General features: G+C 42.7%; 2 protein-coding genes across 2 annotated transcripts in view; one reads left to right on the forward strand and one right to left on the reverse strand.

Annotated features, from left to right (window-relative positions):
• The first annotated feature begins 1,732 nt into the window (after positions 1-1,732).
• On the forward strand, positions 1,733-3,225 carry RRAGA (Ras related GTP binding A). Its single transcript, XM_056117102.1, has one exon. It carries the CDS (start codon positions 1,880-1,882, stop codon positions 2,819-2,821), a length of 942 nt encoding a protein of 313 aa, XP_055973077.1. The 5' UTR covers positions 1,733-1,879; the 3' UTR covers positions 2,822-3,225.
• A 6,303-nt stretch (positions 3,226-9,528) lies between these two features.
• HAUS6 (HAUS augmin like complex subunit 6) overlaps positions 9,529-23,660 on the reverse strand; it is a 46,899-nt gene continuing 32,767 nt past the window's right edge. The window contains exons 14-17 of the mRNA XM_056117147.1: positions 23,220-23,405; positions 20,238-20,373; positions 12,590-13,612; positions 9,529-10,291 (exon numbers count right to left, since the gene is read on the reverse strand). Coding sequence (XP_055973122.1) covers positions 10,242-10,291; positions 12,590-13,612; positions 20,238-20,373; positions 23,220-23,405 — 1,395 coding nt within the window. The 3' untranslated portion in view covers positions 9,529-10,241. The remainder of the gene's footprint in view (positions 10,292-12,589; positions 13,613-20,237; positions 20,374-23,219; positions 23,406-23,660) is intronic.

The following is a 23,660-nucleotide window of genomic DNA, read 5'->3' on the forward strand; positions in this document are numbered from 1 at the left end:
AGTACTGAACAGACAGCTCCACAGAGCTGGGCCAAATACTAACTGAAATAATCCTGGAGAAGAAAATTAGTGACTCCTATTACATATTGTGGAATATTATTAAGCTTTAAAAAAAGAGAGGACCCCCAGGGATAGTACAGGGTTTAGGGTAACAGGATTACATCCCTAACACTTCATATGGTCCCCAGAGCCCTCCAAAAGTTAGCTCTGAGCATCACTAGGTGTACCTCTAAAAGAAAATATAAAATAAAATATAAGAGAGACCCTGCCATTTGTAATACATGAATAAATCTGGAGGATATTAGGCCTAGGGAAATAAGTCAGTCAGAGAGAAAACAGCTTTCATGGTCTCAGTAGTGCAAGGAATCTAAAATCGTTAGATACATAGAAACAATAGAACAATGACTACCAGGAATGAGAAGGGTTGGTCAAACCGTACAAAGTTGCAGTGTGGATAAACCTGGAAATTGAATCCACAGCTGATGAAAACAGGCCGCTAACACTGTAATGGAATACTGGAAATTTACAAATAAATTTTAGGTTAATTTTATACACACAGACAAGCACACAAAGTTAACTATGATGATAACAAGTCTGAGTTTAATAATCAACTTCCTATGTCTATTTCAATCGAATTACATTGAACTCTTTACATATCATTTATATATATATGTATATATTATATACATATATATATATATAAACTTTGAAACTGCATTTTGCCAGCTAATCGCTCCCTGTCACTGTCCTCCCGTTGTTCATCCATTTGCTCCAGCGGAGCCCAGTAACATTGTGAGACTTGTTACTGAGTTTGGCATATCAAATACATCACGGTAGCTTGCCAGGGTTTGCTGTGTGGGCGAGATACTCTCGTAGGTAGGTTGCCGGGCTCTCTGAGAGGGGCGGAGGAATCGAACTCCGGTCGGCTGTTTCGGCTGCGTGCAAGGCAAACGCCCTACTCGCTGTGCTATCGCTCCAGCCCAATCGCTACCTAAGTTTAAAAAAAAAAACCCACTACTCAACCCCTCTAGGCTTTTATTTATTCACTGAAAATAAGGGCATTTTTATGCGAATTGACCTAACGCCTGGGTCCCATCGGATGGTTTTCTCGAGCTCTGAAGCTCTGCTTAAACGCTTAAGTTTTGAGAGAACGTAGGGCAAAGCAGGGGAGTTGTTTCGAGCTCGGGAAACCCAAAAACTGGGAACTGACTACCACCCTCCCGGGATGCACGGGCAACCCACTGAAACTCCCCGCCTCTTGGCTGGTCTGCAGCATTTGCACTTGGCTTGCTCGGCTGAGGAAGGGGTCTGGGAATGAATTCGTTCTCACCGCCAGCTAACGGGATGTGCTGCGCGTTCTTTTGCCCGCGAGATGGCAGCCTTCTCCCAGCCGGCCACACTCCCTCCTACACCTCTCGACCTTCAGCTCCAGCTAAAACCCAAGCAACAGCACACAGGGGAGTCCCCGACATCCTCCCACAGCCGCGGCTCCGGCTCCACTCTCTGGAGCCAGCGCCAGTTGCCCCGGCCGAAGCGGCCCCAGGACGGCGCGCGCGGGGCCTCTCGCGAGATCGCCGCCGGAAGTGGGCGTCTTCGCGGACGCACGCCCGGGACTTACCTTTCTCCGGAAGGCGAGCGCTTCTCCGGAGCGGCGGCGGCGGCGGCGGCGGCTCTCGGCTCTGGGGCACCCTCCGCTCGGCGAGGACGGGCTCTCCCGTGGCGGCCTCTTCTTCCTAGCGCCAGCCTCGGGCTCGCCGCCTTTCCCGGCTGCGGCCCGGCCCGCGGAGCCCGCACTGCCCCCCGCGCCCCGCCGGCCCCGCTCGGCGCTGCTGTTAGGCCGCGCCCTCGCAGGCCCAGTCCGCGGCGGCTCCGGCCGGTGATGCCCAATACAGCCATGAAGAAGAAGGTGCTGCTGATGGGGAAGAGCGGCTCGGGGAAGACCAGCATGCGGTCGATTATTTTTGCGAATTACATCGCCCGCGACACCCGGCGCCTGGGGGCCACCATTGACGTGGAGCACTCCCACGTTCGGTTCCTGGGCAACCTGGTGCTGAACCTGTGGGACTGTGGCGGCCAGGACACCTTCATGGAGAATTATTTCACCAGCCAGCGGGACAACATCTTCCGCAACGTGGAGGTGCTGATCTACGTGTTCGACGTGGAGAGCCGCGAGCTGGAGAAGGACATGCACTACTATCAGTCGTGCCTGGAGGCCATCCTCCAGAACTCGCCGGACGCCAAGATCTTCTGCCTGGTGCACAAGATGGATCTGGTCCAGGAGGATCAGCGCGACCTGATCTTCAAGGAGCGCGAGGAAGACCTGAGGCGACTCTCCCGGCCCCTGGAGTGCGCCTGTTTCCGAACCTCCATCTGGGACGAGACGCTTTACAAAGCCTGGTCCAGCATCGTCTACCAGCTCATCCCCAACGTGCAGCAGCTGGAGATGAACCTGCGGAACTTCGCGCAGATCATCGAGGCCGACGAAGTTCTGCTGTTCGAGAGAGCCACGTTCTTGGTCATCTCCCACTACCAGTGCAAAGAGCAGCGCGACGTGCACCGGTTTGAGAAGATCAGCAACATCATCAAGCAGTTCAAGCTGAGCTGCAGCAAGTTGGCCGCGTCCTTCCAGAGCATGGAGGTCCGGAATTCCAACTTCGCCGCCTTCATCGACATCTTCACGTCGAACACATACGTGATGGTGGTCATGTCCGATCCGTCCATCCCGTCGGCAGCCACACTGATCAACATTCGCAATGCGAGGAAACACTTTGAGAAGCTGGAGAGAGTGGATGGACCCAAGCACAGCCTCCTTATGCGCTGAGTGTTGCCAAATGCTTCTTGAAAATGCTCAATTGCCTTTCCCCTCCCCAGCCCCCAACCCCCCTTTTTTTTCCAAAGAGATGTATTCATTATGTTGTGTGCTTCAATGTGGGCTTTCAAATGTGTGCAGCTTACTACCTTGATCTCTTTTCTTCCCTACTCCCCAGTCTTTAAAGTTGGGCGCTACTCAGTTATCCAGGAGAGCTTCACGAGGGCTTTTCTGAAAAGTTGGTACGGTGTTAACACTAAAGTAGGTGGTGTGTGTATGTGTGCGTGGTTGTTGATGACCTGGTTATACTAGATACATCAAAGCCTTTACAATATCTTACTGTATTTCTTACAAGATTACAAAGATAGAATGTTAACTATTTTATCAGCAAGGTATTAAAATGCATTTATAAATTCTCTTTGGCTTCGATCATGAGTAATCACTGTTAGCGATTTAGAGCATGGTCTTCAAAACAGTGTGAAGTGGTGTAAATATGTAGATCTAAAGGTTCTGACTGCCCACAAGTATTGCTTTACCGGGTAAATTTGATTGCAGTCTTAGGCTGCCTTAATACCCACTTCCCTTTACCTGGTGTTTCAGAGCAACTCTAAGTGAAAAGTAGACCATCCAAACTGTTCCCTTTACATACTAGCTCTGTGAACTAGGCAGAGTACTTCACTTCACTGTGCTTGTTGCCTTTATAGAAGAGTAGCACTCAGTATTTGGTAGGATTGACAGTTAAAATATGGAGAGCATTTAGAATGATGTGCCACATATAAATTGTGTGCCAAATTACTAATCTTTCTTCACCAATCCCAAATTACTATAAATAAACCTAGCTTAATCGTTGAGTTCTTAACTAAATGCCAGGTACTTTTAAGTACTTGATGTGTACATTTTTTGGGGGGAGGGGGGATTTGGGTCACACCTGGCAGTGCTTAGGGGTTACTCCTGGCTCTGCACTCAGGAATGCTCCTGGCAGTGCTCGGCGGACCATATGGGATGCTGGGGATCAAACCTGTGTCGGCTGCATGAACTATTATCCCACTATACTGTCGCTCTGGCCCCTCAATGTGCATTTTCTTAATCCACATAACCTATGAAGTAGGTTACTTTTCCTAATGGATGGGAAAGCTGGTTTATAGCCAATGGAAGCAATGTAGATAGGTCTTAGCCCTGTCTCCCAATCATTACAACCTACTACTTTCCCTGTTGACAAAAAAATAACCATAAAAATCATATTTTTACATACAGATTATGCCTTCATATAATTCCAGTTTTACAGACTGAGGAAACTAAAAGCCAAGAAGCTTTCTCTTGAAAGAGTATTTTAGGCAGTCACTTTTCCATCTGCATCTGAAAATTATATAATATTTTATCAAATTCTTAACATTGTCTACTTTTTTTTTTTTTTTTTTGCTTTTTGGGTCACACGTGGCAATGCACTGGGGTTACTCCTGGCTCTGCACTCAGTAGTCACTCCTGGGGTGCTGCTCGTGGGAACATATGGGATGCTGGGAATCAAACCCAGGTTGGCTGTGTGCAAGGCAAACACCCTATCCGTTGTGCTATCACTCCAGCCCCAACATTGTCTACTTTGGTGGCAGGATTCCAAGATTTCTTATTGAAATGTGGTATGATGGGAGAAAAACCAAAAAAAAAAAAAAAAAGTCCTGTTTCAACTTTCTTAGAACTTTTTTAAATGAAACTAAGTCACTAGTCTTAGTTTCATTTAAATGAAACTAAGATTTTCTTAGATCCAACTCCTCATCTTTCATTATTTGTGAGGCATTAATATGATAGCACACTTGTAGTGAACCCTTTGTTTGTTACAAATATACCTAGCTGGCCTATGACCCTTTTCAGTAGAAAAGCTATTCAGATGTTAAACTCATTAAAAAGTTAAAAAGCTATTCAGATGTTAAGCTCATTAGGGCCTTTGGCAATTAGTTTGAAGGTGTCCGATGAAAAAAAAAGGTAATATTAATGTAGTTTTAAAAAATATTTTAAGGGACTAGAAGATAGTTCAGCAGGTAAGGCGCTTACTGAGGTTCAAGCCCCAGCACCCTGTATGGACCCCCCAACCCTCACCGGTAGTAAGCAAGAGCTGAACATTGCTCGTTATGGCCCAAAATTCAAAAAAAATTTTTTGAAATAACATTTTGCAAATAAATGGCCAAAATCCACCTGATTAATCCTCTCAAATTTTACCAAGTTACCAGTACCTTTGTGTGATCATTTTATGGTTTGCAAGGCATGGCTTTTTGATATAGGAAATTCCAGAGCAAGGTAACATAATAATGTTCATATGTAACAGTAATAGTATGTAGAACATAGTCACAAATAGTCGCATAGAGGACTCCTGGGTATTTTAAATTTATGTGGTGGGCTTGACATTCAGCGCAAAAGGACAAAGTTGGGGAAACTGACTACAATGAAATGTGAAAGATAATTTTGTAGCACTGAGGTTCCCAAAGTTACTTGGCCTGGCCTATCACCCTTCCAGAAAAGAAATCATTCAGCTTCCCTGCCACTGCTACCACCTCCACCCCAACCCTTTGTTCTTCAAGCAAAGAACCCAGCAATTGAACCCAATTCTACTCCGATCCCCTCTCCCTTGACCATTCTAGCCTGGGAAGTTGGGGGTGCGGGGGGTGGGGGGGGCAATGGGGTCCACTTTGGGAAACACTGCTTTTGTAATGTTTTAAAGGTTATTAGCATACCTTTGAGTATTTTTAGAGTAGAAAGTACCGTTTCCCTTTGTAGAAGTCTCAAGACGTCCTGCTTTTCATTTAGATAAGATTTAGGAGCATAGATAAGAAATAAAGTAAAGGCACTGGCCTACATCTCAACATATGATGTGGGTATGTACTCTCCAGAGACACCTGGGTTTAGTTTTTTGTTTTGGAGCCACATCCAGCTGTGCTCCGGGCATACTCTTGGCTCTATGCTGAGGGCTCTCACTCCTGGTGCTAGGGTAGGGGGAGGGATTTGCAAGGCTAGAGATTAAACCCACATCTGTTGCATTCAAGTCAAGTGCCTTATACTATCTCTGGCTCATATTCTCTAGGCAAATTTCTCAATAGAAAATGACTAAGTTCTCCCAGGGTTAACCTCAAAGATTTATTCCATTTGATATTTTTCATGTCAAGCAGCAGATGTTTATCCTCTTTACTGAATGCCAAATGTGTCCTGATTTTTGAGGTTTCAAGTTGGCATAGAAGTCAGTTTACACATTTTCCTACTAATAATAAAAAGATATGTATAATCACATTGACAAATAAAAATTACAATACTTTAATATTTGCTAAAGATGATCAGCATGGGGCCAAAGCTGTAGAACAGAAGATAGATATTTGCCCTATGGCCATGCACATGGCCGACCTAAGTTGGATCACCATCACCCAACATGTTCCCCTGGGCCTGCCAGGAAGTGATCCCTGAGAACCATTGGGCGTAGCCCAAAAGCAAAAGAAAAAAATAATCAAGAGATCAGCATGATAGTATAGCAGGTAGGGCGTCTGTCTTGCATGCGGTCATCTCAGGTTCAATTTCTGATATCCCATATGGTCCCCTGAACACTGCCAGGAGTGATCCCTGAGTGTAGAGCCAGGCGTAAGCCCTGAGAACTGCTGGGTATATCTCAAAAACAAAGACTTCAAGGCGTGAGATTTAGTCTGAGCTCTAAAGAACAACTATAGTTGTGATAAACTTGGAGGTGAACATAATAGCCCAGCTTCATAATTGTTATTTAAGATTGCTAACAAGCCATGCTCACCAAAGCTTTTAAGTTGGGAAATCAGTGTAAGAGAAACAAATCTAAAGGAACCTTATATGCCTTTAGTGCTCAGGCCTTATTCCAAACTATGTACTCAGGAGGTCAAACTAGGGTTGGCAAGGCAAGTACCTTACCTCCTGTCTCTCTGGCCCAGTAACAGAACTTCAAATTAGTGACAAATCCTTTTAAGCTTCCGGCAGTTTTGAGGAGATACAGCACAAAGGAAAAAAAAAAGGCCAAAGGTTATAAATAATCAGAGGTTTAGAAGATGGTGATATTTATTTTTTAAATTACTGGCTAAAAAGTCATACCATCATAGGTATGACTATCACTGATATAACTTACTTAAAAACTTAGTTTGCAAATCCCTGAGACATTTTGATCTTTTGAGTCTCAATAAGGGTCTCCCCCAATTCTTAAATGTGAGCTGAGACTCATTACCAGATAATTCACACCTCAGTAAAGTTACATTTGCAATGTAAACAGTATCTTAAAGGATTAAAGGACCTGTAAGCCAAATGTAAATCTACAGCACCAAAGAGTAGTTTTTATTCTTTTTTTTTTTAAATCTGGTTTACCAGGGAAATGTACTTAAAATGCCTATTCTTGGGGTTGGAGACATAGTACAGGAGTTTAAGATGTCCACCTTGCATGCAGGTGACTGTTAAATCCCCAGCACATCTGGTCCCCTGAACCTGCCAGAGCTCACTCCTAAGCACCACTAGGTGGGCCTCCTGACCCACCCAAAATGCTAATTTTTAACTTCCACTTTAGACCTGCAGAATATGCATTTTAAAGATCAGATTATGGTTCAACTGGTAGAACATATACATGCCTTGCATGTACAAGGCCCTGGGTTGTACTGACACATTGTGCCCTGAACACCTGCAGTGGTCCCCACAACAAATAATAATAATAAAAAAATAGATGTGTTGCTGAAGATAGTATAACTAGTAGGGCTCTTGCCGTGTACGCTGTCAACCTGAGTTCAATCTGTGGTTCCCAAATGGTCTCCCGAGCATCACCAGGAGTGATCCTAAGTACAGAACTAGGGGTGAAGCTGAGCACCACTGTGTGTGGCCCAAAAACAACCCTCCACAAAGAATGCAAAAAATAGATGTGTTCCATGATTGTTTAAGCTACCTAAGCCCCCTTGCATGAAAAAAAAAAGTAACAATCAACTATCTTCATTATAAGAATCTTAGCAATAGCAATATTTGTAAAGTGCTAATAGAATATCTCTACCTCTGACATCACATGCCAACTTTAGAATTATTCTCTACCTGCACTCATGTGATAATTTCAGATTACTGATCCTTAGTTTTTTTTTTATTAGTGAAACACCATGAGGTACAGTTGTAGACTTACAATGGGTTTCAGTTATACAATGATCAAGTACCCATCCCTCCACCAGCACCCATCCTCCACCACCACGGGTCCCAGTATCCCTCCCACCCCCAATCCCCCCCATCCCTCCCTGCCTCTGTGGCAGGGCATTCCCTTTTGTTCTCTCTCTCCTTTTGGATTCTGTGGTTTCAAGGGAGGCATTGAGTGGCAATCATGTTTGGTCTATAGTCTACTTTCAGCATGCTTCTCCCATCCTGGAAGGATCCTCCTAAAACCCTTTATTTGGTGCTCCCTTTTCTATCTGAGCTTCCTTTTCCCCTAGCACGTGTGGCTGGCCTCCAAGTCATGGAGCAAAATTCCTGGTACTAATCTTGGCCACTCCTGGGTGTTAGTCTCCCTTTTTGTTACTTTATGTTCCCCAGATGAATGCAATCTTTCTGTGTCTATCCCGTTCTTTCTGACTCATTTCGCTTAACATGATACTTTCCATGTAGTACCACTTATATGTAAATTTCATGACTTCATCTTTTCTAACAGCTACATAGTATTCCATTGTGTAAATGTACCAAAGTTTCTTTAACCAGTCATTGATCCTTAGTTTCTTAACCAGACTAGGAAAATAAATTCTCAATAGATCTGCAGAGTCCCCAATAGGAATATACAAATGAATTCATCTTGGATTTTTTTCTTTCTTTTCCACTGCAGATCTGTGCTTTTCTTCTCTTACAAAAACACAACTTCCAACTGGGGTTGAACATAACAGCCCAAATGAAGAAAGATAAATCTACCCCTTTTCTTGACAATCTATCAAGGAGGACAAGATTTTGATGGTTAAGTGTTGGGGCTAGGTCAAGGGATGGGCTGAGTAATATTGCTCACGTCTTCAGCCTGTGAAGTCCTGAACGAAACAACAAAGCCCCAGCAACGCTCTCTCACTCTCCAAGTTAGGGCTAGACAGGGGCTAACTGTAGGTTCCATCACCCAATATGTGCTTAATCTCTGATGTTTCCACAAGGTGGATGCTTTGGAATGATAAGCCCTTACCCAGCCAGGAGGCATGTCATAATGAGGACACAAAGGAAAGAGACCTCATCTCTGCTTTCCACCGGGGATCCAGAGATCAATAGTCAAGCCATTCCTTCAATCCTATCATGTATGTTCTGGTCCTTTCGCATCTAAGAGATTTTGTGTGTTAAGGAAAACGGTCAAATCCCACTACACTCTGTGACCCTGAAAATGTTATTAAGCCCTTATATTCTATTTTTCCAAGTTCTTTTGAGGCTACTTTAAATTTACTTTATAGGTAAAAGCTGTTGAATTTATTTTGGTTTTGGGGCCAATCCGAGGGTATTCAGGGCTTACTCCTGGCTCTGCACTCACAGATCACTCCTGGAAGGAGTTGGGGGAACACATGGGGTGCCAGGAATAGAACCCAAGTCAGCCATGTGCAAGGCAAGCGCCCTTCCCACTGTATTGTTACTCCAGCACCCAATCCCAACCCCACCGAAGGTTTCTGAGGAAAGTAGCAATAAAAATTGCAAACCCCTTTCCCAAAAATGGCACACCCTCCAAAATAAAAACTAAAACAACAATAAATAGAATGATTTTTTATTTTTCCACTAAGAATTCTCAGTCTAAATTAGACAATATAAATTTGTTATACAACCCACTAGATGGATTTAAACTTTGACATCTAGTCATCTTCTTTTTTCTCTTGCAAATTCATCATCTCATTTTGTACCTATCATTTACATATCACTTACTCTTTCAAACATCATCTCTCAGACTTATCTTACTTGAATTAAACTTATTTAGAGCACTCCCAAACTTTGTCATTTTGACGATACATCCTAAAGTATTATTTTTCTCACTTGTATCTATGAAGATGTTCCACAAAGAAACAATTTGTACATGTCCCTAAAATGAAAGATCAGTATATTTAATGGCTATGTTAACCTCTTAAAAGTACAGAAAAAAATTTCATGTTAATAGAAATGATAATGAACTACTATTCACCACTGCCTAATGCTTAAAATATTGTATTCAAAAACTCAAATGGCTTCAAGTAACTCATTATCTCCTTTCCTTTTCTCATTTCAACTCCATATACATATAAAGAAGAAATTCAACCAACTTTCCTTACCTAAAAAAAAATTAAGAGGCTAAAAGGCATTATTTAGGACTTTTCAGACCTTGGGACAGTTGTATTTCCAATATTCACTTAAATTATAAATTAGTTTTATCCTGTGACATCGCTTCAATTCAAGTGCATCATGGTTAGTTATATTAGTTTTCTATTTCATCTTATCAAGTCCGATGAGGATTGTCTGCATCAAGGCTTTTGTTCTGGATATCTTCTGCAAAATTTTTAGAAAAAGATAAGCAAACATTACAAAGGAACGAATTAAATAGGATTCTAGGTAATAGCAAATTTCATTTTCTGAAGAATTTAATCCAAATACTTAGCTCTGATAAATTACTTTTTCTTAATGAGTAGCATTTCCTTCAGAAAATATCAAAATTTCCCTCTTAGAACACCTTTCAATATGCAAATCTTAATTATCATATATTACTTATTAAATGAGTGATATATAATAAATTTGTATCACCAGATCTATATTTTCTCTATATGCTTCAAGAAATCTTTTTTGACAATTCACGTATAAAACTAAAAAGAATTACAGGGGACAGAAAGAGTGTACACCTGGCCTTACACTCAGGTGGCCCAGGTCCAATTCCAAGAACAATGTGTTATCCCCAGGAGTGATCCCTGAGCACAGAAACAGGAGCAAGTCCTGAGCACAGCTGGGTGTGCCCCTCCCACCCCCACCCCCCAAATTATAATTAACTATATATCCATCATACAACTTTTTTTAAATTTTTTGCTTCGTCTTTTGTCTTTGGGTCATATCTGGTGATGCTGAGGGATTACTCCTGGCTCTGCGCTCAAGAAATTACTCTTGGTGGTGCTTGGAGAACCATATAGAATGGCTCCCCCAAGGATCAAACCTGGGTTGGCAGCATGTAAGGGAAATGCCTACCCACTATACTATCTCTCTGACCCCATTCATCACACAACTTTAATAATCATTATTAATTACTATCAACTGAGCACTGTTACCTAAAAACATGGTGTTTACATTCTAACCACAGTGCCTTACTTGGAAACAGAGTCACAGCAGATACAGGCATTAGGATAAGGTCATTATGAAGTAGTCTGACTCTTTATTATACAAGATTTTATATACTATGGACAAAGGAGAATGTGAAACATTCTCTGCTATATAAAATCAATGGCAAAGATTACAAAGTGATGCCACAAGCATTTACATTAAGGATTGATAAGGATCTTCCTCTTTTGACATTACAGGGACCAGTAGCCCATGTCATCACTTCAGATTCTGGCCTCCAGAACTGATCTCAGAGATAATTATTTTGAGCCAGAGCAGTAGTATAGTGGGTAAGGCACTTGCCATGATCACATCCAACCACGATTCAGTCTCTGGCACCCCATATGGTCCCCAGAGGGGGCTAGGAGTATTCCCTGCATGCAGAGCTAGGTGCAGCCCCAAAACAAAACAAACCAAAAAAAAGTTGAAATAATCTGTCACCTAATCAATTTGTAGTGCTCTGTTATGTCAACCCTGGAAATTTAATATACTTATCTATCATATTTTTGACACTCCCCAAATTTATTTCAAGAGAGATCTCATACAATGTTACAAGAATGGTATTTTAAAATATTTCTCAGCTTGGTCCTAAAGACTGTGTTCTCTGTGTGCTGACAGTAGACTATGGGCTGAACACGATGACCACTTAGTACCCATACAGTAAACCATAACACCCAAAAGGAGAGAGAGAATAAAAGAGAATTAAAAGAGAATGTGCCTGCGGGGCGGGGGTGGAGGGGTGGCAGCAGGAGGGATAGTGGGAACAGGGTTTTGGAGAATGGAGAATGGGCACTGGTGGGGGGGAGGGGTAGGCTGTTCTCCCATGAACACATACCCCACTTGCTTGCGCCTTTGCTTGCTTCTTTCTGCTCTGGAGAAGCCCATGTTCTTTCTCAAACACATCTTTCTAAATAAATTTCAATAAAAACTTTTCCGCCTCACCAAAAATAAGTAAAATGTTTCTCAGCCTTTAGAACGATCATGATTTTAGCAAATATTTAAATAAGATTTACTTTCAATATTCTGGGTTGTTTTTTGTCTTTGGCTTTTGTTTTGTTTTGTATGTGTGGCTTTGGGATCACACCCAGTGGAGCTCAGGACTTACTGGCTTTGCACCTAGGGATCACTCCTGGTGGATTGCAGGGGACCACATGGGATGCAGGTGTAGGTGGAACCACGTTGGCTGCATGCAAGGCAAACACCTTGTCCATTGTACTATTGCTCCAGCCCCTCATTTTCAATGTTCGGTATTACAAAAAGGGACAGGTTTCAGTTTGGGGTTTTGTTTTCTTCCCTGTTCATATCATTATAAACTATATAGACATCACAAAAGGCTCAGTAGTCGTCCATTCTTCTCATTCTAGCTGAATGTCTATGTTGTCATCTTAACAACAAAGATCATATAACATTTGTTGCATACTACTTTTGCGAGAAATAAGAGAAAACTACAATAGGTCAATATGCACAGGTCAAGTTCATTCTTACCTTCTAAATTAGACAATTCACGAGGACTACATGGAATCGTAGAGCTCCATCTCTGTTCCACTGGAGAAAACTTAATTAGTGGTGAAAGAGACCGTTTTCTTTCACCAAGGGACATACGTAAAGGTTTTGTACAGGCAATATGCAAATCTTTAGAGTCCAAAATATCAAGTTTCTCTCCTGTTTGTGTATTCGGAGGAGTAGAACTCAATTCTAATTTGTGCCTTTCAAATGTTTCCAGGTTAGAAAGGTCAGTTTCTTTCCTTTTCTTGGACAGAGACTTTTTTAGAACCTCATATCTACTGCATATAGCCTGAAAACGTGAGTCAAATTCCGGAGTAGTTTGTCTTTCACCTGAAGCATCTTCTGGGAAAACGTTGCTGGGCATAGGACTATTTGGGTCCAATTTAAAACTGGCCTCTGTAGTACTGGAGCTATTTAGACTTAAGTGACCCACTTCTTCTGGAAGAGTCTCATGCAATATGCCAAAATCAGTATCTCTTAAACCAGAACTAACTCCCCATGGTATTTGAAAAGAGTTCCATAACATACTTTTATGTGTGGAAGGTTCTTGATAGGCTTGTGAACAGTCCAATATTTTAACATACGCCTCTTCACTGCTACCCGTCAGATCTATTCTACTGCCTATAGCAGGGGAGAATGACTGACTTTGGCTAGTTTCTGAAAGTTTCTTCTGTGAAACTGTACATTTCAAGTCTTGCTTGCCCATTTTTTTCTTGGTTAGCAAGTCTGAAGCATCTGGTGTTGCTGACTGACTTATGTCACTGGTCACACTCTTCAGGCAATCTGAAACAATGTTCTCTTCAAGGAAATGAGACTGGCTAGTGTTTGATTCAGTGGTCGTTGAGAGAAAACAGGCCAAGCTAAATTCTCTTGGATTATGTAACTCTGGTGAAGATTCTGACAATACTTCTCCATGTTGTTCAGTATCCTCTTGAAATAATTCTGTATTTCCATTATTCCCCATTTCAACAGCCTTTCTCCACGAGCTCCTAATTTCACTTACTAATTAAGAAAGGAAAAATACAATTACTAATACTCCCAAACAGTGAATGCATTAAACGTTTTGTTGCTAATGCTGGAGTTACTTGTTACATATCTATTACATATGATATCGTACATAAATCCACCACTTAGATGGCAAGGCTCTGCTACACAGCAAAGTTCAGCACCAAATGACTCCACCTCCAACTAATCACACATATGGACACAACAAAATACAAAAGCTGTTCTCGAAATATGCATATACTTCTGTACAGCATACACTGTGATTCTTTTAACCACTATTAAAAGAATTATTTTATTTTCAGGGAAAGGAGGGGAAAAGAGATGGAGAGAGGAAGAGAAAGAAGGAGAGGAATCACCTAATGGGCCGTTGAAACAGTTCAATGGGTTGAGTGTATATTTCACATACAGGAGCCCCATATTCAATCCCTTGCATCGCAAAGTCCCAAGGGCACCGATGGGAGTGACCCCAAGCATAAACCCAAAGTAGCTCCTGAGCACTGCCAGGTCTAGCACCAAAACAAAAACAAAAAGTTTCTTATCCATCTATATCAGGGTCTAGCTGTAAAGGGCCATGGAGTCATTATTTTAGACTTTGCAGTCCATCCAGTCTGTTGCAACTACTCAATTCTGCCGTTGTAGCATAAAAACAGCCTTAAAGAATCTGTTGGAAAATGACTAAGCTTGTGTTTATTAAAATTTACTTTATAAGAACACATAGGATGTCAGATGGGAGCAGGCATCCTCTCTCCGCCTCCACCAGATGAACCCTGGCAACCCCAAACCTCCAGAAACCAATCGGCGCCACCCTCACGATCTTCATAGGCTCGTCCTGCCCCCCCCCCCGCCCCCCCCCCCCCCCACACACACACAAGAGAATAAATCCGCTGAAAAATCCAGGTATGCGGGACTAGTGACTGAAAATGCCAGGCCTCAAGGGGTCAGGACTGGGTCATCCCTTCCCATCTCCCTGCCCTTCTGGGGTCCTGGCTGCCATGCCCACAAACTGCCTCCAGGTGCCATTTAAACACTTTAACAGCCATGATCCAAAGACTCACAAATGAATCTCGGAACGAAGCAGCTGGCAGCAGAGATCCCTCTGGACCCCAATTATCTTGATATCTCATATTAGTTTTTTTGTTGTTGTTGTTGAATCACTGTGAGATAGACCCTTACAGACATGTTATACTATTCATAACAAGCAGTACAAATAAATGATCTTGCATCTTCCTGTGGGGCAAGCTTGAGTGGTAATAAGACACTTCAAAATAATGGTGGTGGGAAGGTGTAATGATGGTGGAATTGGTGTTGAAATACTGAATGGAATCAATGATTATGAACAACTTTATGAAAATAAAATGTAAAAATTTAAAAAAAAAAAGCACATAGGATGGAACAGCTTTATTTGCAGACTATTGTTTGTTTAGCAGGTCACTGATCTTCATTGGATAAGATTCAAGCTGAATTAAACCATCAAGTAAACATGTCATTTCTAGCAGCAAAATAGTAATTACATTTAATCATTCAACCAGAATGATGTGCCTACATAAAGAGAAAAGTATCAGAACTTTAGTTACACATATTAAAGGTCATAAAAAAAAAAAGGACAGTCTGGGAGCTGCCCTATACTTTTGCACTAGCCTGGGAGAGGTACAAGAGATGCTATATAAACAAAATTCTGACTAAAAATTGGGAGAAAATAGCCTCAATATGATATTACAAACATTAGTCATAGGTCAGATGTTGGAGGGACGCCAACCGCTCGGGGGTCGCATAACTAGTTAGCATGCCAGAGTCTCGTTCGTTATTGGACTAGACAAATCGCTCCACCAACTAAGAACGGCCATGCACCACCACCAGGAATCAAGAAAGAGCTATCAATCTGTCAATCCTGTCTGTGTCCGGGCCAGATGAGGTTTTCCGTGTCTCCCTCCATTATCCCCACTACCCAGCCGCCTCCACGCTCCAGGCCTCTTTCCAGACACTCGGGCAAAGACTCATGCAGAGACTCATGCATGACTGACGCCCCACAAAACCAGGTAAAGCAGAACTCTGTGATCTTGGACTCCAGGCTCAACAGGACCGGGAAATAGAGATCCTCTGCCTGCTCCCCCAATCTCCAGAGACCCAGGGATTAAACCCAGAAGCCCCACCCTACCTTGCCCTGCCTGCTTCCACCAATCTCCAGCGACCCAGGGATCACATCCAGAAGCCCCACCCTACTAGTACCAGATAAATACCTGATTGGCAGACCTCCAATACCTCCACTACGCAGCGGCCATCACGCTCCAAGCCACTTTCCGGACACATCATAAGACACTTAATACCCAGCTTCCAAGATTACCACACCAATTTTGATGGGGTTCAAATATGGTTTGAACCATGGGAACACCTGCAAGGGCAATTAGAGGCCACCCTAAAAGCTTCTATCACTCTCAGAGAGCCTGGCAACCTACCGAGAGTATTCCGCCCGCATGGCAGAGCCTGGCAAGCTATCTGTGGCGTATTCGATATGCCAAAACAGTAAATACAATGGTTCTCATTCTTCTAACCCTGAAAGAGCCACCAATATGGCAGCATTAAGAAGGATGAGGAAGGAGAGGCTGATAAAATCTCAAGGACGGAGCTGGAGAGATAGCACAGCGGGTAGGGCATTTGCCTTGCACGTGGCCGACTCGGGTTCGATTCCCAGCATCCTATATGGTCCCCTGAGCACCACCAGGAGTAACTCCTGAGTGAAGAGCCAGGAGTGACCCCTGTGCATCGCCGGGTGTGACCCCCAAAAAAAAGCAAAAAAAAAAAAAAAAAACTCAAGTACGAACTAGGCGGCCAAAATGAAGGAAAAAATGACTGTCTGTACATTCAATGTACATACACTGGCATCGCATGCATCTATCGAGGACCTGATGGTGCAAGTGCGAAAGATCAAGTACAACATCACTGGTCTGACCGAGACGAGAAGGCATCAACCACATCATTCCATTTTCGACACTAGAGAAGAATTGTTGTGCTCAGAACATGCGACAAAAGAGGCATCAGTGGTGTTGCTGTCCTTGTCAACACGAACTTGGCCATGAGCATTGATTCATTTGAATGCCTAACAACCCGAATTAGACGATTACACTTGAATAGATGTGGCTCACTGCTGGCAGTTTCTATCATCGTTGTCTATGCACCAACATCCAATTATGATGAAGAAAAAATTGAGGAGTTCTACATGGAGCTGAAGAAGTCCTATAAAGAAGACCACACCTTCTACAAGATCACTGTTGGTGATTTTAATGCCAAGATAGGACCAAGAAAATAAGCTGAAGAACTCCACATCAGGACCCATGGCCTAGAATGGAACGAACAGGGTGAGAGACTGAGTTCATCGTGTCGACCAAGACCATCCATGGTAACAAATAGTTCCAGAAGGCCGAATCTAAACGCTGGACATGGGAGTCTCCCGGTGGACGGTTCCACAACGAAACTGACCACATCATATTCAATCAACAGTTTTGCCTGACCAATGTCGCTGTTGTCCCAAAATTCCAAATAGGATCGGACCACCGTCTCTGTGAAAAATTCTACTTCATGGAGCGGAGAGAAAGGGCTGCAAAGTTTAAGAAGAGAACGACCACCAACTGGGAGCTCTTTGGCACTATTACAGCAACATGGAAGATGCCATTGTTGACAACATTGACGAAGAATACAATTGACTGGTGGTTCAGCACCTCCATGACTGTGCGAGGTACACCGAGAGAGAGCCACAAAAAGACACCTGTCTTTGAAAACTCTCGAGCTCATTCGCCAACGTGGCTTGGCACGAGCCTCAGGCAACCGCAAGCGAACATCCGAACTCGCAGTGCAGAGAAGCAATAACGGAAGACCTCAAAGAGAGAAGAGCAGCAGTGCTGACCAATGTGGCAGAAGCTGGGAAAAGCATTTGCAACACCCGCCTGTCCTTCACCAACTACAAGACCAAGATGACTGCCCTCCGACATCCTGATGGATCTATCACATCTTCCAGAAGGACGATGGAGAAGGTTATCCGTGACTTCCACTTGGATCTCTTCAATAGCCATATCCACCACCTGACCACATATCAGATGCTGCAGGATAAATATGTAATTCCTAGCGTTGTCCCATCTGAAATACGGCATGCTATTTTGTTGGTAAAGAAGCATACAGCACCCAGTCCAGATAAGGTTAGACCTGAACACCTGAAGAATCTGCTGCCACTACTCATCAATACACTGGCTTGGCACTTCACACACTACCTGTCTGAATGCAACGTTCCATCCCAATGGAAAACCAGCAGGACCGTTCTGTTGTACAAGAAGGGAGACATCCACAACATTAGCAACTATCGCCCGATCTGTCTGTTTTCTATTGTCTATGAGTTGTTCACTCGAGTCATCCTGAACAGGATTGGCAGAACACTAGATGAAGGACAACCATGTGAGCAAGCCGCAAAGGATTAAGCACGATCGACCATATCCATGCGGTAACCAAGCTCATTGAGGTTTCTCGGGGTTCAAGATGCCACCCGGTCTAATGTTCATTGATTTAAAGAAGGCCTTTGATTCTGTTGAGACTGAAATGGTCATCAAAGCCCTAGCCAAATAGGGCGTTTAAACTCAATACATCAGGATCCTCTGTGAACTGTATTATGGATTCACTACCAGGATCTCAACATTCTACAAGGAAGAATGACATTCTACATGTCATCATCCATGTCAAGAGAGGGGTTCAGCAGGGTGATACCATTTCACCGAAACTCTTCAGTGTCACCCTCGAGAACGTCATGCGACAGCTGGAATGGGAAGAAATGGGAGTGAAGATAGACAGTCAGCAACTACACCACCTCTGCTTCGATGATGACATCATCCTAGGAAGACCAAACATTAGCCAAGCGGCACAAATGCTGACCGACTTCAACCGTGAGAATGGAAAGGTCGGACTACAGCCAAATCTCACGGAGAAACTGTTTATGAGAAACAGTCTCGTTCCTGACGTTCCATTCGGTCTCAACGGAACAAACATCTCTGAATGCAACAGTTATGTATACCTAGGTCAAGAAGTCAACATGACGAATGACCTGGCACCTGAGTTGTGCAGGAGGAAGAGAGTGGCTTGGAACACCTACATGAGCGTCGAAGAAATAGCTAAGAGGACGAAGAACCTCTGGCTCTAGGCACACCTCTTTGATTTCACTGTTCTTCCTGCATTAACATAAGCCTCAGAGACCTGGGCCTACGAAAACAGGATGAGAACACTATTCGGGTCTCCCAAAGAGGAATCAAAAGAGCTATGCTTGAAGTATCACGCTTCTCTCAGATGAGAGAAAGAATCCGGAGTACCAACCTCCGTTGATGATCGAGAATCAGGGATGCTGTCTCATTTGCAAAGGCATTGAAAGTCAGATGGACTGGACACGTAATGAGATTTGGAGACGACTGCTAGACTAGAGCCATTATGGACTGAATTCCATGGGACATCAAAAGATCGTAGGGCTGGAGCGATAGCACAGCGGGTAGGGCGTTTGCCTTGCATGGCCAACATGGCCGACCCGAGTTCGATTCCTCCGCCCCTCTCGGAGAGCCCGGCAAGCTACCGAGAGTATTCCATATGCCAGACACAGTAACAACAAAGTCTCCAATGGAGACGTTACTGGGCCCGCTCGAGCAAATCGATCAAAAGATCGTGTGGCCGCCCACCTACGAGATGGTCAGACTTCTTCGTCAAGACCCTGAACGATCGGTTTGAGGCTCTTTATGTTCCCAGAACAAGCAAACGCCATTGGGCTACACTAGCACACAACAGGGACGAATAGTGACGTTACTGGCGCCCGTTCGAACAAATCAATGAGTAATGGGATGCCAAGTGATCAAATGATCAAGGTCAGATGTGGAGAGCAAATTTTTCTAAAAAATAATCAGGTCGAATATTTTCTATGAAAAAAATCCAAACAATAAAAACAAAATTGCAATGTATCAGGGCAAAATGGTCCAGAGCGCTAGCACAGCAGGTAGGGCTTTTTCCTTGCACGTGGCCAACCCAGCCGACCCGGTTTCAATTCCTCCACACCTCTTGGAGATCCCAGCAAGCTACCGAGAGTATCTTGCCCGCACGGCAAAGCCTGGCAAGCTACCCATGTTGTATTCAATATGCCAAACACAGTAACAAGTGTCACAATGGAGACGTTACTGGCCCACTCAAGCAAATCGATGAACAACGGGAGGACAGTGACAGTGACAAGTGACAGTGAGTGTACACATTAAAAGCTTCAATGAAAGTCCTTTATACCAGAACAAGTAAAGACCCACAGCCACCAAACTGTAAGACACCAAGTTTAGGGTTTTGTTCTGTTTCCACAGAAATATATTTTTATTAAGGTAACAATAAAAAATATAGCTTACAGTGTAAACACTTGTTTTAGGTTACCTCACCACACCTACCACCAAGGTATCTCTTCGCCACAGTACTACACAACTTTCAGATCTCTCCCCTCTGCAGTTTCAGAGCCCAAGGATGTGTTAGAAAAGAGTTCGAAAATGAGTTCCTTGAAGACTTTTCAGATCATGGTTCTGACTGTAGTCAAGCTTAACAAAGAAAATAAGGCTAGAGTGCATTAACTTACTCAAGTTTTCTGGTGTTCGGGGTATTTCTTTCCTTGATAAGAATGGGTTAGAAACTAGAGAATCAATTAGGTCCTCTAATTTTATTTCTTTTCCTTCAGCTGATTGTGGTGAATCAGATAAAACTGCCCTGGCAACCTAAAAGAGAAAAGTTTTAAAAAAAAAAATTCTTTTTAGAATTGGACTTGATAAGAACATTAAATACTTTTTTTTTTTTTTTGAAACACAATGAGGTACAGTTGTAGACTTACAAGTTGCAGTGCTTGGGCTTCACTTATACAATGATCGAGTACCCATCCCTCCACCAGTGCCCATTCTCCACCCCTACCAATCCCAGTATCCCTCCCACCCCTCCTGTCCCCCATTCCACCCTGCCTCTGTGGCAGGGCACTCCCTTTTGTTCTATCTCTCCTTCTGACTGCTGTGGTCTGCAGAAGAGACATTGGATGGCAATCATGTTCTCTCTACAGACTACTTTCAGCATGCATCTCCCATCCTGGGCGGATCTTTCCAGCACCTTTATTTGGTGTTCTCTTCTCTATCTGAGCTGCCTTTGCCCCTACAGTGTGCGGCTGGCTTCTAAGCCATGGAGTGAACAACCTGGTATTTATCACAGCTGCTCTTGGGTGTTAGTCTCTTATTTTGTTGCTTTATGTTATCCAGATGAATGCTATCTTTCTATGTCTGTCCCTCTCTTTCTGATTCATTTCGCTTAGCATATTTCCCATGTAGTACCACTTGTATGTAAATTTCATGACTTCATTTTTTCTAACTGCTACATAGTACTCCATTGTGTAGATGTACCAAAGTTTCTTTAACCAGTCATCTGTTCTCAGGCTCTCAGGTTTTTTCCCGTATGCTAGCTATTGTAAAGAGTGCTGCAATGAACAAACAGGTGCAGATGTCACTTCGACTATACTTTTTTGCCTCTCTGGGGTATATTCCCAGGAATGGTACTGCTGGGTCAAATGGGAGCTCAATTTCTAATTTTTTGAGAATTGTCCATACTGGTTTTCCAAAAGGGTTGAACCAGTCGGCATTCCCACCAGCAGTGAAGGAGGGTCCCTTTCTAGCCACATCCGCGCCAACACAGGTTGCTTTTAAGAACAGTAAATACTTCTTAATCAACAGTCCTTCCCATAGCAGATGACACCAAAATAGGTTCAGTGATATAGCGCCTAGACATTCTACATAGAATACCAGGCATTATACTGGTGAAACCAAATATAAAATTGGTTTCCTCCCAAATGGATAATTATTACAAAGGAAAAGATGAGAATCTTTATATTTGGTAAGATTTGAAGGTAGTTCTGACAGCTTGCCAACCTAACATACTATCAACCATATCTGTAAACTTGACAACACTATATTCAATATAGGAACTAGTTTTTTTTTTAATTTAGGCACCATGATTCACAACATTATGCTAATATTAATATTGATTATATTAATATTATGCAATGTTGCAGTGTCACTATACTACATACCAATGCCAATACCTCTATGAAACTCAGTAGGAAAATGACCAGTTTTAAAGGCAGCAGATTTTTTTTTTTTTTTTTTTGCTTTTTGGGTCACACCCGGCGGTGCTCAGGAGTTACTCCTGGCTCATGCACTCAGGAATTACTCCTGGCGGTGCTTGGGGGACGATATGGGATGCTGGGAATCGAACCTAGGTAGGCTATGTTGGCTGCGTGCAAGGCAAACACCCTACCCGCTGTGCTATCACTCCAGCCAAGGTAGCAGATTCTTAATTATAATCAATTATACACAAAGCAAAAGTATAGCCAGTAGTGCTTCTGCCTTGTACATGGTCGATCTTGGTTTAATTCCCAGCACCTCATATAGTCCCCAAAGTTCTTCAGGAGTGATCCCTGGGTGCAGATTCAAGGGTTAGTCATGCACACAGCTGGGTCTAGCCCCAAAACCAAAAAAAGAAAAAGAAAATCACTCCATATTAACAGAACTTTAATAGAAATAGAAAAAATGCAAAATTAAACATCTGCCCCCTAAAAAGTAAACTTTCTACAACTAAGTGATGTTAACCTTGTCTCAAAATAACAGGCTTCTTAAAACTCACACTAAATATCAGAGAAAACAAAGAGAATTTCACTTTATTTTCAGAGTTTTATGAGATTTTTCTTTTTTATTTTTGTGCATGGCGGGGGCAGGGGGTAAGGGGCACAGAGTTACGCTTGGCTCTGTGCTCAGGGATCACTCCTGCTAGTGTTCCAGAGGCCATTTATAGTAGCATTCCCATTTGGGCCTGGCAGAACGGCTCCCACAAAAAAGGATGTGCCAAGGATGGAATGATAATACAGTGGAAAGGGCCTTGCATGCGGCTGATCCGGGTTCTATCCCCGGTATCCTATTCAGTCTCCTTAACACTCCCAGCAGTAACTCCTGAGTGCAGAGCCAGATGTAACCCCTGAGCACTGCTGGATATGGTTCAAAAATAAAGCAAAACTATAAAAGGGCATGGCATCAACAAGTTTAGCAATCAAGTTTATCCACACTCACAGTGCATCAAGAGACTAGGTTTCAAGGAGCACCACAGGCAAAGAGATCTATAAATTTGCTACAAAGGAAATGGGTACTCTAGATATGCAAAGTAACATCAGGTCCAACACACTTGCATGAGCAAAAGGAATAAAGAATATCCTATACTATATCAACAAACATAAAGAGGATGAATATTCACCACACACGCTTTATATGCGGTTTATTTATGTGCCTATCACCATTTTCAAAAATATACAGTCAATGTAGATGGCAACTAACTACTGTCCTCAAATTGTAGAATTTCACTGAAGCAGAGGCTTAATTTTTTTCAATTTTTTTGGTGTACTTCACCTCCAAAATGAATTACACTGTCAAAATTATAAAAAATAACTAATAGTAATTTACTGTACTTCACTAATAATACAAACACCAATGAGGATATGAAACAGATATTTCAGCATAGTTATGTAATCTTTCCTAACCTCTTCCACCAGATGATCTTGCTCTTTTTGGAATGGATCACGCTTTTTAGCTGGTACAGACCCTCCAAAAGCACTACTCTCTATAGTCTTCGCAGTATTTGATGATACAGAGTCTTCCTCTTCAAATTCTGGTGTTTTTTTGGAAATGGTTTCATGCTTCTCTCTAGGAGTGCTTATTTTCATGTCCTAAAGAATACAGACATGGGATATTATATATACATATGACTATTAACAAATGTTATGTTTGGCTATTAACATTAATGCTATGTATGGTTACTAATACTAAATGTCATGATTATGGCTACTAATATTAAAAGTTCTTCAGTTTTCAGAAACCTATAAAAATATATTAACATTATTATAGGAAATACATTAATTCCATAATAATAAAAGCAATAGCAAACATAAAAATGGCATATAAGGTACAAATACTGAATATAA

The sequence above is a fragment of the Sorex fumeus genome, unplaced genomic scaffold (genome assembly GCF_029834395.1).
Source record: "Sorex fumeus unplaced genomic scaffold, SorFum_2.1 ptg000034l, whole genome shotgun sequence".
Lineage (NCBI taxonomy): Eukaryota > Metazoa > Chordata > Mammalia > Eulipotyphla > Soricidae > Sorex > Sorex fumeus.

What these genes read in the sequence shown, in the direction of transcription:
- RRAGA (XM_056117102.1), top strand. Translation starts at nt 1,880, where the DNA reads ATGCCCAATACAGCCATGAAGAAGAAGGTGCTGCTGATGGGGAAGAGC.